The sequence below is a fragment of the Dryobates pubescens genome, chromosome 2 (assembly GCF_014839835.1).
Source record: "Dryobates pubescens isolate bDryPub1 chromosome 2, bDryPub1.pri, whole genome shotgun sequence".
NCBI lineage: Eukaryota > Metazoa > Chordata > Aves > Piciformes > Picidae > Dryobates > Dryobates pubescens.
In genome coordinates this window covers 24,911,858-24,930,616 of record NC_071613.1, presented here as the reverse complement: position 1 = coordinate 24,930,616, position 18,759 = coordinate 24,911,858, and the positions used below count along the sequence as shown (strand labels likewise).

The following is an 18,759-nucleotide window of genomic DNA, read 5'->3' as shown; positions in this document are numbered from 1 at the left end:
GACTACACTCCTGATTTTTTACTGCTCCAACAAAGATCACAGTAAGGAAGCATCCTAGGAGAGCCAAGTCTTTCTCCTGATCAGTGTTTTGAAAAGAGCAGTGCAAGCTGGAGAGGTTTTGCCCCACACTACAGTATTTTGATCTCCTCTGCTTCAACTCTTGAAAACCATGATGTCACAGAATGTGAAAGAAGCATTCACAGAGGTACTCATCATTGGTGCAACTTCACAGATACCAGTGTAGAGATATAAAGACCTACTCAGGACTTGATAGGAAATCTACTTTTTTGATTCCCAAATAAAATGCATGCTGGTCTCCCAAGAAGAGGCAGCATGTGCTAAGCTGCTCTTCATCACAGAACCTGTTGACAAGGTTCAGCATGAACAGTACCAACATAAACACCAACAATTAACTCAGATTTTAGTTATCATGACAATAAGGACAGTCACAGAAAAAAATGTATATATCAGGCTGATCATTAGCTGCAAGTGCATAAAACATCCATGCAAAGGGCTGCAGGGACGAGAAGCTCAGATCACAAACCTCACACTTTCAGTTGCTATGTTAAACAACTGCAACAGAGGATGCTAACTAGCAACACACAAACACTGCCCATGAATGAGAGCCCAGTTTCCAGTTAAATTGGTAGCTGGAGTCAACAACAGTTCAGCAACAAGGCACAGAGTACAACAGTAACAAACAGCAACTGGAGGCACCCTTGTACTTAAGATTATTCAGAAATAACATTAACTTCCATACTCTTTCAGTAATTGGCCACTCGTGTCTCTAATAAACCTTCTGTGGAATACACATACTAGGCAAATGCCTCAGCAAGTTGTGGGATACTAAGCAAATACTGTATGCATGTGCACAGAGTATAAATATGTATGTCTACAGAGATACACATGCATATATACCAATACATATAAAACCATACATCCCACTGAGAAACCACAAGACTCTTGAAAAAGCTGCATGTAGATTTCTAGTGTTTGTGACTCTCAGTGCCTAACTACTTCAAAGCAATCATAACAATAATAGAAAAGTATTTTGGAAACCTAGACCTGGCCATTGATTAACACTTCCTGTTTTGAGATTTGTATAGAAACAGGTCTCTACATACAACAGTGTATTTGTCACACCCACAAATGCAATCTAGAGGTGTTCACCTCATGTAATGTAACCAATAGGCAACAGCTTGTGCAATTTCTTCACAAAACCAGACACATCCTTGACATCAAATGCAGAAAGGGCAAAAGTACCATGTGGCAAGCTTCAAAGAGTACTAATATTAAAGTTAGAGAAGTAAGTTTCATACCCACCTTAACATTATCTGATTTCAATTCAAAATCCGTGTAAAGTCCTTTCATAAAACCTGTCACTCTAATTACCTTCAGAACAGAAGAAATGGGGAAAGTTAAAAACACTTTGAAGGCCTCTGTTCAATAAAGCTTGCATGGCAGTAAGAAATATGTTGGATTTATTTGCTGAGGTGGTATCTCATTTAGAACTATTTCCAGAGGAGGTTTAGAGGTCTGCTGTGTCTCTGAACATGCTCTGGAACCATGAGACCTAATCCTTCCTTACAACTCTGGCCTCCTTTCCTATTTAATTCCATCTTTAACCTTGGTGGTTGGTGAACCCAGGAAATTCACAACACAAATATCAGTATATGTATTTTAACTACAGTGCTATATTATTCTCTTACTGACTTCTTCATATGTGGTTATATATAAAAGCAGCAGCTTAGTGAACATAAAAATTAAGACTGTGTTTTGGGTTTTTTTTTACTGACAGGGGAAAAAAACAACCTACTAGCAGGTTTAGTGAAAGATTAAACACAGAGCAGTCTGAGGAAAAGAGACAGATACTATGTCTGATCTTAACCACTACGCTACCTTAAATCACCCGAGATCTACTCACTCCCCTAAAGCCCCCGAGATTTACTCGCTACCCGAAGCGTACTCCTGTAGCAGTGCACATTGTGCAGCATCCGGGCCCAAGGGCCCGGCAAGGTGACGACGGGATCCCCACCTTCCCGGGGTCAGGAGAGCTCAGAGCGCCGGGGGTACCCTCGGCAGCGCATCCCCCAGCCCCACATCTGGGGGACACCCCTCACGCGCCATAGCCACACCCCCGTCCGCCAGGGGGCAGCCGAGCCCGCGGGGAGGCCTGTTGCCTAGCAACAGCGGAGGGGACCCGCAGGCCGCCTCCCGGCCCACCTCGGTGATCACGTCGTGCAGGTAGCGGAAAGGCGGCTTATTCAGCAACCGGTCTGTCAACGGCGGCTTGCGGATAACTCTGCCCAAGGAATCCTGCGTCCGCCGCACCACCGCCTCGTTCATAGCGGCAGCGGGACCGCGCCGCCGCCGCCGCCCCCGGCGGCTCCGAGCATTCCCAGCCTGCCCTGCGGCGTAAGGCGCCTTAGTGCGCAAGCGCAGAGAGCGGGTGAGCCGTTGCTGGGCACAACGCGGCCCTAGCAACGGGCCCCGAGGCCGGGTTAGGCCCGGCCCTGCCTTCACACGCCCTGGGCTGAGCTAAAAGGCCCTAGACGCACAGAAGCGTTTTGGTTAGAAGACACCTTCAAGATCAGCAAGTCTAACCCTTAACCCGGAACTGTCAAGGCCCCTATTAAACCATGTCTCTCAGCACCACAGCTCCAAGTTTTCTAAATACCTTCAGGGATTTCTAAAGACCTCCAGTCTTGTTTAACATCTTTGTTGGCAACATGGACAGTGGCATTGAGTGCACCCACAGCAAGTTTGCTGTGTGGGGCAGCAGACACGCTGGAGGGAAGGGAAGCCATTCAGAGGGACCTCGACAGGCTGGAGAGGTGGGCACAAGCCAACCTTATGAGGTTCAACAAGACCAAGTGCAAGGTCCTGAATCCGGGTCAGGGCAATCCCAAGCACTGATATAGGCTGGGCAGCGACTTGGGGGTGTTGGTGGATGAGAAGCTCAACATGAGCCAGCAGTGTGCACCGGCAGCCCAGAAAGCCAATCACATCCTGGGCTGCATCAAGAGAAGCATAGCCAGTAGGTCAAAGGAGGTGATTCTCCCCCTCTACTCGACTCTGGTGAGACCCCACCTGGAGTACTGTGTCCAGTTCTGGAGCCTCTATTACAAGAAAGATCTGGACATGCTGGAACATGTCCAGAGAAGGGCCACAAAGATGATCAGAGGGCTGGAGCACCTCCAATGAGAACAGACTGAGAGAGTTTGGGCTATTCAGTCTGGAGAAGAGAAGGCTCTGAAGAGACCTTATTATGGCTTCCAGTATCTGAAGAGGGCCTACAAGAAAGCTGGGGAGGGACTTTTTAGGGTGTCAGGTAATGATAGGACTAGGGGGAATGGAGCAAAACTAGAAATGGGTAGATTCAGATTGGATGTTAGGAAGAAATTCTTCCCCATGAGGGTGGTGAGGCACAAGAACAGGTTGTCCAGGGAGGTGGTGCAAGCGCCATCCCTGGAGGTTTTGAAGGCCAGGTGGGATGTGGCTGGGAGCAACCTGATCTAGTGTGAGGTGTCCCTGCCCATGGCAGAGGGGTTGGAACTAGATAATCCTTGAGGTCCCTTCCAACCCTAACAATTCTATCATAGTGACTCCACCACTTCCCTGGGATGCCTGTTTCAATGTTTTACAAGTCCTTCAGTAAAAAAAAAACAAATCCTAATATTTACTGTAAACCCTTCCAAGACTGAACTTGAGGGTGTTTCCTCTTGTCCTCAGGCCTGTTACTTGAGAGAAAGAACTGACCCTCACCTTGCTACAACCTCCTTTCAGATAGTTATAGACAGCTATAAGGTCTCCCCTCACCATCCTTTTCTCTGGCTTTCATTGGTTTTGTGGTTTGTGTTTGTTTGGTTTATTGAATGTTCAAGAAGTAGTACAAGTGAAGAACAGGAGAGGAGGTGGTAAATGTCAGGATTGTCCAGTTACACTCCCTAGCAAAGCCAGGCCGTGACCATTAAAGTACACAGGACACCTTGCATCATTCTCATCTCCTCCAGGCTCAGTCCAACCAGGCAGTGTAGTAAACCTTCCCTAGAGTCTGCTTTGTCCACAGCCCTCACTGACAAGCAAAAACCTAGCTGTGCACCAGCCTTATGCCACTGCCAATCTCTGGGAAGCTAACAAAAAAAATGCTGCCTTTCTGCTTGGCCGGTTGTGACCATTAATGTTTGAATGCTGAACTTCAATAGGGCTGCATGGTGCTGGGCTGCTGTGCTTCACCTTACAGCTCCAGCTCACCCACCTTGCTAAACAACCCTAGAAGAATTAATCAGGTTCAGGAACAAAAAGAGACACAAAGCACATTTATCTGGTACTAGTTGAAGCAAGGAAAGAGGTTCTTTTCTTCAGCAGAGGAAGGGAAGTGGGTGCTTCCACTCTGAAAGGGCAATTACCCCTGGGCTCCTGAGAGTAAGTGGTTGCAGGGAAGCATTTTCTGTCTTCTTCCATCCTGAAACATTGGTTGGTTGATGAGGTTCACAGACAGGCTGTGACTACACGATCTGGTGAGCCTGGGAAGAAGAGGAGGTGTTGACAGCTTCTACATCTAAGGGCATCAGAACAAGTCTCAGAGGATGCAAGAAGACTGGGAAGAAGCTGCTCTGGGGAAGATGATTGTTTTTTTTGGAATCATGTGATTTATCTGGATTTCTGCCACTGACTCTCCAAAAAGTGTGTGAGATGCTTAAGAAGGAATTAAATTTGAAAAAGTTAAATTTGGCCTCTGGCATGTTCATTTTGATGAAAAGGTAGTACCCCAAGGAAGCACAGCTCAATTTAACTTAAGAACAAAAAGCTAGCAACCTACAAAGTCTCCACAAATCCCTGTGGACTTAAAGGGAAGCACTGGAATTGAAAGAAGTACCCTAAGACCATAAACTAAATAACTTTAGTCTGGAGACTTAGTCTTTTTGAGGACTTTACACTAGAATTGTTCCAATGTTGGGCAAGCTGAGGCCAATTCTGAAAATGTCAACAGGAAATTTAGCTGACCACACAATAGCAGTAAGAGCAAAAGCAGGGCTCCAAACAGCTCAGGAGAAGATTCACAGATCATCAAACATTGAATGGTTTCAGTTGCAAAGGACCTTAAAGATATCTAGTACTAACACACCCCCACCTTGACCAGGTTGCTCAAGGCCTCATCCAACCCGGCTCTGAACACCTCCAGGGAGAGGGTATCTACAACCTCCCTGGGTGACCTCTTCCTGTGTCTCACCACCCTTAAAGATTTTCTTTCTAATATCCAGTGTAAATCTACCCTCTCCAAGCTTCTATCCGTTGCCTCTCATCCTATCACAAGCTCTTGTAAAAAGTCCCTCCCCAGCTTTCATGTAGGCCCCATTCAGGTACTGGAAGTCACCATAAGGTCTCCCCAGAGCTTTCCCTTTTCCAGCTCCCACAGCCTGTCCTCCAACATGTGCTTAAAAGCCAGCCCAACATCAGATGAGTGGCAGAGAATTTTAACTGCTCTGAGCACTTCATGACCATTCCAAGCAGCAATGGACATCAACACAACTGCCTTTTCCCCTAAGATTTTTCTCCTCCCATGGCATGGGCCTCTGACCCTTCCAGCCACTGCCTGGACTTATACAGCAGAATTTATTTGCAGAAAGAGGCTGGAAAGCAGCAAGATGGCACCATGGTACATACTGCTAGCCAAATGTTCTAGGCCCAGCAGTGGGAATGTGAAGCTCCTTACCTCTGTTTCTTTTTGTCTACCATTAACAGCAGGATACTATTTCCTGTCTCAAATAATCTTATGAACTCAGTAGCTTATGCACACACATGCTTATGTGCAGTTTCCAATTCCTATCAGCTGAGCTACCAAACACACTGCTGTAGAATATAGATGTAACTTGACAACAAAAAGCACCCACTGCCCATTTCAGACACATCTAGTCCAGACCTGAAGATACCATTATCAGGACACAGTATGAAGGAAAAACACTCTGATTGCATTATCTTAGAACAAGCTTTTTTGTGGCTGACCATGATAAATATTAGCAGGCTTTCATGCATCACCGGTTTCTCAGTTTTAAGGCTTTTAGAAAAGGCAATGGGAAACCAGTTTGTAAACATGTAGCATTCTAAACCAAGCAGAGATTTCTCCAAAGATCTCCACAGCGTAAGATTTGGGAGTTTACATTAAAATCAGCTCTTCAGGCAGAAATAAACTTTCTCACAGTACCCCTTACCCTAACATCAAGAACAGCAACAAAACCAAATCCACAGAAACAGCCCAAGATGTAGAAACAATGACATTTGCTTGGGAGACAGCCTTCCGTTCTCTTGAACTCCCTAACCCCATCTCCTTCTTTAAACAGCTCTGGATTTGTTTACCTTTTAAATTACTACCATCTCTTAAAAGCCATATTTTGCCTTTTGAGCAGCTAGTCAATGTGGAATTTGGAATTTAGTCCAGTAGTCCCATATATTTTCAGCTGTTATCAACCATCAATCAGAATTACTCCCAGCCCATCATGCAACATGTCAAGTGTACAATTTTAAATCACTGTGAAGACACTGTGCTTCTGAACATCAGCAGGAAACTGGCAAAACATCTACTGGCATGCTACAAAATTACCTAGGAGCAAAGATGCAATTTTTATGCTTCACAGGCCTGAAAAATTGGAGTGGCAAGTTGTGAATGGTGTCTTGCAAACTGTAGATTTCAAACAGCCTATAGCTGCCCTAGAGTTCTGCAGACATCCATGCTGTCTGCATCTCTAGATATGCTTTATTCTTGAAGAATCTTGCTCTTATTACCAGCTCCAGAACTGATACCAGCTTTGCCACACAGCATCTCCCCATGAGAAGTGCAGTCGCCAAAGACTACAAAACTTCAGGGAGTACATATTGCGCTCCCAGACAGCAGCTTATATTCATCCTTCTGCAAGAAGACTCATTTACATACATTTACTATTTACCATAAATCTGGTTTCCAAATTATTCAGAAAATCGGTATCCAGCACGTGCAGGGGAATGTGGGAGACCTTGGGAAAAGCGCAAGATTAAAACAGTTACAAAGATATTCTGGGCCGTAACGTGCTGTAGGTCAAAATCTCCCTGGGGGAAACATATGGCTGTGAAACGAGCAGGCAGACACCAAGCTTTTTCCTTTATATTCTTCCCCACCCTGATCTTCTGTTAATTCTCTTTCTTGCCTACTCCTGGGCCCCAGGGAGCATAGAAATCATCAATGCATGTGATTAAAGCTTGGGGAAGCTGTAACCCCTGAGAAAGAGGCTGTGAAAATAGATGATGTCAAACCAGCAAGGCTAGGCATGGCCCTGCTTCCACTGCATTGTTTCATACCTTGGCTTTGAGGTTATGGGTGTCTTGCAAGCAGGGAGACTCAGATAGGAGGAACATTCTCTCTGCAATCTCATATTCACCAATTCACAAGGATTGTAATATGGCTCCAGTGCCCTGTTTTCATCTGCAGACAAGAAGCGCAGAAGTGCAAAAGTTTACAGCATTGGAAAGCTCGAATTATCTTCTGGCCTGCAAGAGCATCTGTTTCCATCTGTTATGCACACTTTCCTCTTACTAAGGCCTCTTGCCAAAGAAAGTCAAACTGCTATCCCTTGACAACCTCCTTGGCTACTGAGAACAAAGCGAGGTTTGTGAGGCAAGCCTGGCCCCACCATTTCTTATGAAACTTCTGTATTTGTTCCCCCAAAGGCAAACATCATAAATCGTGCAGACATCTTCCCCAGCCTCTGTAGTGCAGGACCACAGATGGCCAAACAAAGCCAAGCCATAAGCATTCAGGACATGTTCAGCCACTGGGAAAGCAAGTACCTACACCAGCCTTTCAGCTTCTCAAGGACTGAATAGTTTTTGCATTTTACTTTACAAGAACCAAAGTCCTCCAGACTTTGGGGGACATGTACACATCAGAAAGTGGTGTCAGTCATTGACTTGGAGTATTTGGGATCAACATAAGATGATACAAAATTGGTGGGTTTTTTTTTCCCCACCCAAATAATGCATGTCTCTTTCCTTTAGCTCTAAGGAAAGCATTTGCTTCTAGCCCAGAGATCCAGCAGATGGCTCAGGAGGACTTTGTCAATGTGATAGTAAGTCTGAATTTTAAAATATTAATCAAAATGTTTAGCAGGCAGTGGAATAAGCCAGCAGAGATTCACTTTGCACAGCTTTGAAGTTGTATCTGGAATTCCCCCCTCCCCTTCCCACTTTCTCTGGGGATGTACAAAAAGGCTTGCAAAACACTAACAGTTCCTCCTTGGAGAACAGGCACACACACACTCACTCACTCACTCATTGACATGGAAGTGCGATTCTATATACTCCAACCACAGGTGGTATTCTGATACAAGGGGGAAATAGTCACCAGGATTTTTGAGTTTCTGCCTAGGGTTTCTGTTTCTGCATATACCAGGGGACAGCTTGGACATGGCAACTCTATAGTTGATCACAACAGACTCGTTAATTGTTGGTAGATGAGAGAAGCTTAGCTTGTTCAGCCCAGTTGTAGCGCTGGGACAGTTACCTATCACTAAGAGGCTAACTAACTCTGAGAGGATTCCAGCAGCAATGACAACACTGCACCCAGTGGCCATTATGTCCCTTGAAGCCTCTTTGTGGGTGAGTCTCTGGGGTCAGGGCAATGATCACAGCAGTGTTTTTTCTATGTGGTTCCCATTGAATTCACATTGCTCCAGCTTTTCAAAGGGAACAGCTTAACCAGGAAACCCCAAAATTGTTTAGCAATTGGAGCTTAAATCACGCATCTACTGTTTGTTAAAAAGAGGAGCGTGACACTTTTATTCCACTAGTGGAACTGAACAGCCTGTAACTAATTACTAACATATCCTTTAAAAGGTTGGTCCTGCCTATGTCACACTGTCAAAACATCCAAATACTGCTTCTTACCCCAAGCCTGTCTTCAGATGAATGCAAAAGACTCTGTCCAAGGGCTGTGCAGAACTAAGTGTGTCATTCTTACCACTACCTGGCTGTAAACCATATGAACTCAGCCTCCAGCTGTGCACATCAAACCTGATGTGAAAATCAAGAATTTGCAAATCATTTAAATTCTGACTGGAGAGCCTTTAGCACTCCTACATATGCCCCAGAGGAAGACACACTCCATGTATACACGATAGCCACAGCTGTCTCCTTTCTGCAGGAGTAGTAAGTTTGTTAGCCAAGTTATTTATTAGGAAACCCAGTCCAGTGTCAGTTTAACAGAAACTGTGGGGGCTCCTCTACCTACTTGCAATGTAAAAATCACCACCTGTCAGGAGCATCCAATGGGAACTAAAGCCAAGCTAGCTAATGAATACCTTTCTCTTCACAAGCAGAAGAGGTGGTGGATAGGGGAAGAATGAGAGTTCTCCAGACATTATGAGCACAGGTGTAATTCACATAAATCACTAGAGCTGTTCCAAGAGCACAGGCTGTTGGCAGGGGTTTACTCTGAGCAGTGATAGCAGCCAGCGAACTGTATGGCAGCAGAATTACACAGTGGTCTCAGCAGCTTCTGCATGAAATAAAAGATTGTGTGTGTGTGCAGATGTGATCAGTGATTCCCTTGATCACTGGGAAAAAGGGAATTAAAGAGAAATTTGAAAGACAAGACCTGTGTCAGGTTGCACAAGGAAAAGCTGCAGGCAAATAAAAGTGTGAACGAAGAGAGGGATCAGCCACCGGGGTCACCCAGCAGAGACAGGAGGGTTGGTATGAGCTAAGAGACATGAACAGATCCAAGAAGACAGTGATAGACTAAGCATTGCCATGGGGCCTGGAGTAGTTGGAGTGGAGCATCCTGGTAGCACTTGTGTGGGGGGTTACTGCTAGCACAGAGGAGCAAAAGGCACAGCAAAGCCCAGCCAGCAATGCCTGCCCAGGACTAGGATGCTACTGCAGAGTAAACATGCAGGAAATTAAACGTTGTTAATCCCTGGAACCAGTAACAATCACTGAACCCCTGTAAAACCAGGCAGCAAGGAAGCATGCAACACAGCCTACAGCTAGCTCTGGTTTATTTTTTTTCTAAACATGTTTCTTCCCCAGTGATGAGCAAGGAAATCTTAGCAAAAGCAGGTGTTTAAGCCCTCCTGATCACCATCTGAGTACAGCCAAGCTTTGAAATGCAGGAATTTATAGATTTGTTAACCACAAAGCAAATACTTTCTTAGCTAGAAACCCACCAGCTAGTAAGATCTACACTCTTCAAAGGCCAATCAGCCTTAACAGTCTAATAGTCAGATAAATTGTTGCTTTCCAGCCAGTGACTCTGGGACTAGCATCTCGATCCTCCTGGTGTCTCTAACCTTGCATACAAACTCAGCATTATTTCATCCAGATGCTGTAGCCTTAGTTATGTTAAGGGTTGAAGAATAACTCCTCAGTTAAAGGCCATGTCAGCAGAAGCATTGGCAAAGTCCCATAACTGCAGCTAACCACGCTGTAGGCCACTCCTGGCACATCCCTTCGCTTGTGGAAGCTTCAGGGAAATAGGCAAAACTGCAAGTCCCTCAAGCATGGAGCTTCTCCTGAATGCAGCCTGAAACCCCTGTGCCACCACTCACTGGTCCCAGTTACATTCCCCTATGCCATTGCTCCTCCTTCTTGGATTATGTAGCAGCAACACCCTTCACAATGCAATGGTTCTGTTCAGTGGCTGCTGAGGAAGGACTGAAGTGAGCAAGATCGACTTTGCTTTCTACACTGAGAGAATTGTTTTGTCTGGAACAGAGCAACTGTATATAGGCTACTTCCTCCTGCTCAGTAATTAGGTGAACTAGTATGAGTTATAATGGAAGTAAAAAGAAACCCCACCATTTTCTCACAGATTGCTAGAGCTGAACACAGACTGCACCAGGAGCAATTTGTGTTTAACTCTGTGCAAAGCCACAGCCCTCTAGATGATTTATGCTAACTGCAAAACAACCCAGATTATGCATTTGCAAACAAACTAGGAGCTGAAATAATGGCACGTAAATACCAGGTCATGCCTCCTAAAAACCAGGAGAAAGCCCTACAACCTAAAAGTAATTTTAACTTGCATCCAAATCCCAGTCCTCCAGCTGACCCGGGTCCTTGCACAGTGCAGCCCCAGCCAGATTGGTGCAGCTTCTGTCAGAGAGATGGGAATGCTCTGTTAGGAACAGATTTGGAAATTAAAGCTTAATGAAGGCTGTGCCCCATCCAGTGTTAGAAACCAACTGTTGCCATTTCTGATCCACGTTCAGCGGGCCGCACAGGCAAGTCAACCAGACATACAGAAATGACTCTTTATTTTTTGAGGAACACCTGAAAAATAAAGATGAAAGCTTTTCCAGGCTTTAGAATATAACCATCATAGACTGTGGCATCACAAAAACTCTGCTGTAAAAAGGTGTTCCCTCTCCCCACCCCCATTTTTAATGAGCTCTCTCATTGTGGAATGACCCACAGTAGTTTTAAGGAAAAAAAGAAATGCATTTTGAGCCAACATCAGATATAATCCAAGATTGGTTCAGTGCAGGCGCTGCTACATTACACTTCAACAAAGGCACATACTAAAATTCTCACATTAGTGTTTGCAATCCATATTTAAATTTCTCCAAACGTTGTGTTTTCAAGAAGAGACGCGAGTTATGAAAGGCAGGGTGAGAGGCTGAGCTCAGTACAGCTGTCCAGCAAGCAGCTGGAGGGATTAAAGTGACAGCAAGTGCAATGCAATGGAACAACCTGCAAACACAAACCATTCCTGCTTACCTCAGTAACCAGCATGTGTAAGCATTTCTGTAAACCCTGGCACCACAAGAACACTTGATATGGAAGAAGGTGACTCAAAGAAAGATGGGGAAAGCAATTGGCTGCCCTCACCTAGTCAGAAAATCCATCCATAAAACTAGGATTTCAAGGTTCATGTAAAGCCAACCTACAACCCAAAGAGTGGGGAAATAAAAATATCCCCTTCTGGAATCAATCAGCCTAAGCAAGCCCAGAAGCACCTGCTGCATTTGAAGATCTGCAGAGAAATAAATAAAAATCATATGCTTCAAGGTGCCTGGGACTCTCTTGCTTTTTTTTCCACTGATAGCTGACAGTGTCAGGTTTTGTCCTGAAGCAGTCTAAAACACCAGAATATTGTTACCGTAGAAAAGACAAATGAAAGCTCTTCTCACACTATCCAAAACTAGTAGTCTGCTGTACTGGCATCTACTACTACAGTATCTTCTACACATAGGGGAAACAGGTTTAAAGGTTTACAGCAGTCCCCAAAAGTGACTCAGCCTCTCATTAGCACAGATTTAAATAAGGATATTTCAGGCTCATTTCAGAACAGGTTTCTGGGCATTTGTGCAGCTCAACAGGGCTCTGCAGTGTGCTTTGATAGACTTGACCTGCTGCAGCAACTCATTTGCACAAGTTCCCAGTCATAAAAGGCACACACGTTAGATGCCACTACACAGAAATGCTCGTGTGTTATCTTCCACCATTCCATTTTCACCTAATCATTCAAAATATGTTGTGAATCCCATTATAAACATCAGTATTAGCTGTGCTCAAAGAAAATTCTGAACCCAATGGGAAATGAGGTTATGAATAATCATGTACAGTGTGGGGGAACACAGCTTAAGTACTGTGAGCATTAGAAGGTTTTTTGATAAAGATGCTGAAACATCAACTTCTGGTAAACTCTGATTCCCAGCCTTGGGGTAAGAAAAATATGGTCTATCATCAGCTAGTTAAAGACATTCTCTATCCTGAGATCCAATCTCACAAGCCTCAACAATGACTTCAGCTGGTAACCAGCACCACATTACAGAGGCTGTAAATCAGCCTTGTGACACGAACTTCCTTTTCTCAGATTTAGCAAATAGTAGAAAAAATGAAAGGATAAGAAATGAGGGAAAGTCCTCTGCATAAGAGTATTAACAAATAAATACAAGCCTTCTTCCTGAGTGCAATAAACCCCACTTCAGACCAAACCTCAGATCTGCCAATTTTTTCCATCCCTTTTGTTTTTACTTACGGACAACAGAAAAGCCCTAGCAACTTCAAAACACACAGTTACCACACTGTTGTTCTGTATCACAAAAGAGCTTCAGGTTTTGGAGCCTGACAAGATCCTGAATTTGCCTTTTTTTTTTTTTGGAGCCAACTTGGTACACTTTGTTCAGGGATCTCCACATTTCCTTCATTTCTGAAATCTGACTCCAGCTACTACAGACTTCCTTTTCTATGCAATGAGACAAAAGCCAGTTCTGACACGATTAGTAATTTCAGGGATGGAAAAATACTTCAAAAAATAATAACTGTTGATGACTGCATTGAAAAGCCCTGCAGGCTCTGTAGTGATGGTGCAAGATATCAGTATCTGACTGAAAAAAAAAAAAAGGCATTTAGTGATTACAAAACAATCACTGAAAGGTTGTTCAATGTATTAGTCTGTTTTCTCATGGATAAAGTGCATTTACTTAGCCTGAGAATAATACCACATGGATAAAGGGATACTAAAGCACTTCTCCAAGAGAGACCAGGAGAAAAATCAGAGTTATCTTGAATCCTGTTCCAGTTTGTCTTGTTGATTCCTGAAGACACTTTGGAAAAGACCCTCTTGCTGGTCAAGCTGAGGTACTCCACGTCAGCTGAGTACATTGGTAGGATGATCTGGTCAGTAAATCATCTCCTGGTGCTATCTGAAAATGCCCACATTGATAGAAAGAGCCACTTCTGGTTTACGGTGCTTAATGTTCTGCTTCTCCTCAGTGACGATATGGTCCTGCAAGCGTTCGGCTTTCCGACTGTGGGGAAAAAAAGGAAAATTAAGATGCCTACCATCAGTGTTGAGCTGTTAGCACTCATGGCAGCACAGGCCTGAACTAGAACCCCATTTACACTTAGTTGTAAGAATGACATTGCAAGCTCACACTTATAACCTCTGCAGGGACAGTGCAGACAAGAAGCCCATTTTTCATCTCCAAAAGCAGGGACAAATGTTGCATTGTGTTGCAAGAGAAAAAAACCTGAGAATCAGTGTGGGAACTTAAAGACAGGAGTTTGAATCGCCCAAGCACTTCCTTCAGGACTACTGGATTTATATTTTCTGAGAGCACCCAGCTAACATTACTCCAAAAATTTATCCAAGTATCAGACTAGTCTGAAAAGCAGCAAAATAACAGTTTGTATATTTCTAAAGAAAAATAAACTGTAATTACTCAATACCTTTTCTTTTTTTCTAATGCAAGCTGCCTTTGTTTCTCCTTTCCAACATCATCTCTCACTGTGCTGAAGTCCTTAGTGTCATCAAGGAGAAGATTCTGTTGTGAAAAACAATGAAATTTACAGGCTTAAACTATTCCCCACATGTTACTCAATTTACACAATGACTTTTCAGTGCATTTCCTCTAATTAGTTTTACAGCAATAAACTTTGAGCTAAGTGGAAAAGATTAAAAAAAACAAAAAAGTTTTTTCAACTCCTCTCTTTAGTTTTTGCATTTAACAGTGGCTTTGCCTTACTCAAAACTTTCTCTGCATAGTCTAATGTATTGGGATAAGACACCAGAGATTTTAGCCTGCTGCTTTAAAATCCAGCAAGCATCTTCTTTCAGGCCTGCTAAATAATCCTCACGGCCAGTTCAGAGCTCAATAGGCTGCTGTACAATTCATTATGTAATAAATTCAATAGATCTTTTAATTCTTTGGAAAATATAATGGGTTTAAATTTATACTCTGTTTTTTGAAAGGATTTCTTCAGTTCAAGCTGGAAAAAACACAACAATTGATAAAATGATGGCAACAAAAAAACAGCCTCTAAGGCACTGGTCTTTAGTGCCAGCACAAGATGTAAGAGGAAAAGCATGAAACTTCCACCAGGATGGCTAAGAACAGGAGAAAAAGAAGCAAAGGCATTAGTCACAACAATTTCCCTACTTGCACAATGTACTGTCCAGATTATTATAGCAGTACTTTCATAGAGATGCATCAAGATGCAGGGAAACCAGGAAGAAATGAAAATACTACAAAGGGAACAGTGCCGAGTCCTAATCCTTGCGAAATAATCAAAGTGAAGTTAATCTACCTTCACCCCAATGATATCTCCATCTTTCAGGTGGTAAGGTGCTGACTGCAAACTCTCCTGTTTTTTCTTCCGTTTCCTCTTTGAAATTTGCTGTGTCTGAAAAAAAATCAAAGGCAGAAGATTTGTACACTGCAGATTTCAGAAATTTGCTTAAGTATTTTTGCCCAAGAACCACAGCACAAGCCAACACATACTTCTCTCAAACAATACAGTATCCTGTGGTTTTCAGAAAGAACTGGGAGGTTCTGGCTGATGCTCAGGCTTAAAGGATTTTTCTGCTAGTGTGGAAAGACAAAATAATCCTGCTGTTCTCATGCTGCAGTGGTAATACCTAGTCCAGAAGACCAGGCACTTTGGGGAATGGTTTAATGGCCACTGTTGTGTTGGCTTGCAGGTTGGATTCTGTGATCTTAAAAGGTCTTTGCCAACCAGAAGATTCTACGGTTCCATGAATCGTAAGTCGTTCCACATCTTACCCAGCTCGATATTGGCAGCCACTCAAATCTTTCAGGAAAGTATTTGGCGATTTCAATTTTATCTACAGGGAGACAATAGTGGGAAGCCACTCGTTGCCTCAGTGCCCAGGCTGTGCATTCTTTGGAGACATCCCACACCAAATCCATAGGGTCATGGTAGTCCCTCTCCCCTGGTATGCTCATCTGGACTCGAAGCAGCAGCTCATGGGGGCTGTCATCAGGAAGAGAAAATACATTGCTCTTACAAGTCATGCTTTCAGAACCCAGAATTCAGTTTTCACTCCCTTCTGCCCTCCCTTATTTTTATTTGTGGAGAACAAAAAATAAGCGCCAAAGTTTCCTTGTATACTGACATATGAAATGCTGATAGACAGTATTTTAGCTAAAAGTTGCTCAATTAAGTCTCATCTTAAAAGTGCTCTAGGAAATAAGTGTCTTGAGATCTTACCCTAAATTCTCTTCTTTTTGCAAAGGTTCTATGCAGATTTCCACTCTGGCACCCAGCTTACATTCACTGAAAATAAAACAAATATTATACACGTTTCTAGTCACATTCTAAACTTCTATGTAAAAAAACTACTGGTTTAGTCAAGTGGACTTGTGCTTATCTGAAAAACCAAAGCAAGAGGCCATTGGAACAAAAATTAAAATCTCAAGAAAAGTACAAAAATGACATTTAAAAACCACTTAAAACGAAGTTTAGAAGTTATTCTAACTACTTAGCACTTATTCAACTACATGATATGATCTACTCACTACCATGCTCACACCTCCTCACTCCACAGCTCTCAAGTTAAAAAATGAAGCAACCAGAAATGAGTTTTCTGTTGACATTTGACTGAGCCGATTTCTTTCTCCATCGATCCACCCACAACCCAGAGAACATTCAGTCTCTTGCAATGCTACTTGCACATTCAATAGGAAACCTACTTGAGGTGCTGCTTGTTGTTTCGTAAAAGCTTGCCTGGGCGCTTACTGTCCATTGTCCATGCTCTGAGAAACGAGGGCAATGGGACAATCTGCTCCTGAAAGCATGGTAAGGTCAAAACCTGAGAAAAGAAACACTTCTTTAATAATTTTGGCAGTCAATCTCCTTGGAAAAAAAAAGAAAAATTCTTAATTCTCAATGCAATACTGAAGCAATCAGAAGTAGGACTAGGTATTTAGATTTATTTCACACCAGCTGCTGTTTGGGACTTACAGGTCATGGCTATGATCAACATATTTGATTTTTAACCTCAAAGCAAGTTGGTCTTTGCTTCCTCTCAACATTTCTCAACTTCACTTACATTTCAAAAGTACTGAACATTTCAAAAGTACTGAACTACTTTTTTTTTTTAGCCAAAAATTGCACAACTGTGAGGGAGCGAGGCTGACAGAATCATTACCCCAGTCTCTAGCCAAGTGCTCAGCAAGCTCCTTTAGGCCCTTATCAAGGACACAATACTATTCCCACGCTAAGACAATTCTTCTTCAGAAGATGTAAATGGTCTCACTCGGAGCAGAAATTTGGCAGACTGAAACTGAAGTCATACTCAAAAGAGTAAGTGTTGGTATGGATCACAGTAAGCTGAGATAACCTTCCCCATGCAGTTTAATTAGAACAACTGGCTACATAAGAAAGAGTTTTATGATATGATTAGTTTAGGTCTTTTTGTGGGTTTAGGTTGGGATTTTTGCATTTGGACATTTTTTTGTATGATTGTAACCATACTTTCATGGTTAAAGAAGCACTAAAAGGCACCTTAGTTTCTGGCCAAAGAAACTAAGCTATACCTTCCTGAATGACAAACGTGTCCTGCTGTGCATCCAAAGCAGTTCTTGATTCATTAGATTCAACATACCAAAAAAAAAAGAAAAAAAAAAGAAAAAAGAAAAGAAAAAAAAAAAGAGAGAGAAGAGAAAAACTGACGCAGAAAACTAATACAGGAACAATGTGGACATGGAAAGTGGCTTTTTAGGAAGTGTTTGTATGTGTGTGCTTCTCATGAAGAATTTTTACATTGTGAAATAAAGATAGGGCTGCAAGCCAAAGTTCCAGATGAAGTGCAACAAGGCTTTTGCAGGTCAGGACACATGACAGGTAGAATGGCAACTGCAGGGGACATACTAAGGAAGTCTCTGAGCTACATGCTCCAACTGCCTCTTGGTACTTACCACTGAACATGGCATATAAGCAAATGCCATATCAGAACATACTGGAGACAAGGGAAAAGGAAATAGAAAATAAGTATTAATAGAGCTCAATTAATCACAGTGTTGCTGCTTATTTCCAATACAGGAGAAATCTAACCTGCATCTTCAGATCTTCCACAGAAGCTTCTCCTGCTATTTCTATACTGCCAGCGTAACAGAGATCCTCGTCTGTGTGGATGCATTCTGGCAAATCTTTAGATGGGTGGAGAGAGGAAAAAAGAAACAACACAAGAGTTAACATGGCTTTGTTTATCATCTTAAGAGGTAACAGTCACATCAAGGCTCAGGAAACAACATTGGAAAAATACATTCCTTTAGTTGCCAAACAGGGAGAGTTCTAACTGATCCAGTACTGCAGATTCTAAAACTAAGACCAGTTATTCACATTTGTAAATAGTCTTAATTCATGGTTATGCATAGAGCCTGCTGCAAGGGAAGCTAAATCTGCTCTTACCTATGCTACTGAAATCATCAGGGGAGAAAGTAAAACTCAAAGTTCAAGGGAAAAAGAGAAAAATGCAAATATACCTTCTGAAAGGAGAGAGGTTCTGCACTGCAACATGCAACTCATTAGCAAAAGACAACTACTCTTTTTCCTATAGGAAGGAAAATGGGTTTGTTTCCCATTTTTCAATTCACAGTTGTCCCCACTTGATTTTGGCTTTCCTTCTCAGCACATGCTTGATTTACCTAACCTAGCTGGTTATGTATTTGGATTTGTCCTTTAGAAGAACAAAACCAGCCTGAAATACTGTATATCTTTTAAGCTATGTAAAATTTACTCATCACTTGTTTTACAGCTTCTCTGAAAGCAACATAGCCTGAAGGGAATTCAACGGGATACTGTGCATGTGGTCTTTGAAATCAACCAAATCTATGCTTATTGAATAGATGCTTTATAATATGGCCACTGCCATAAAAAAGTCATTTATCTTACTGAGAATTGAAAAGTCCCTGCTTCAAAATCTAGTGGAGGTCTTACTCTTAACCAAATAAGGAACATGAGAACAGTATTCCAGCATTC

General features: G+C 42.8%; 2 protein-coding genes across 3 annotated transcripts in view; both read right to left on the bottom strand.

Annotated features, from left to right (window-relative positions):
• TRAF3IP1 (TRAF3 interacting protein 1) overlaps window positions 1-2,378 on the bottom strand; it is a 43,712-nt gene extending 41,334 nt beyond the window's left edge. The window contains exons 1-2 of the mRNA XM_009900454.2: window positions 2,224-2,378; window positions 1,324-1,392 (exon numbers count right to left, since the gene is read on the bottom strand). Coding sequence (XP_009898756.2) covers window positions 1,324-1,392; window positions 2,224-2,346 — 192 coding nt within the window. The 5' untranslated portion in view covers window positions 2,347-2,378. The remainder of the gene's footprint in view (window positions 1-1,323; window positions 1,393-2,223) is intronic.
• A 10,994-nt stretch (window positions 2,379-13,372) lies between these two features.
• USP40 (ubiquitin specific peptidase 40) overlaps window positions 13,373-18,759 on the bottom strand; it is a 35,362-nt gene continuing 29,975 nt past the window's right edge. Inside the window, exons 2-9 of one of the 2 annotated variants that reach the window (XM_054172164.1) lie at window positions 17,833-17,927; window positions 17,697-17,737; window positions 16,470-16,588; window positions 15,988-16,053; window positions 15,540-15,750; window positions 15,064-15,159; window positions 14,206-14,300; window positions 13,373-13,784 (exon numbers count right to left, since the gene is read on the bottom strand). In XM_054172164.1, the coding sequence (XP_054028139.1) occupies window positions 13,676-13,784; window positions 14,206-14,300; window positions 15,064-15,159; window positions 15,540-15,750; window positions 15,988-16,053; window positions 16,470-16,588; window positions 17,697-17,737; window positions 17,833-17,917 (822 nt within the window). In that variant the 5' untranslated portion in view covers window positions 17,918-17,927 and the 3' untranslated portion in view covers window positions 13,373-13,675. The remainder of the gene's footprint in view (window positions 13,785-14,205; window positions 14,301-15,063; window positions 15,160-15,539; window positions 15,751-15,987; window positions 16,054-16,469; window positions 16,589-17,696; window positions 17,738-17,832; window positions 17,928-18,759) is intronic. The other variant, XM_054172171.1, reaches the window with a different exon arrangement.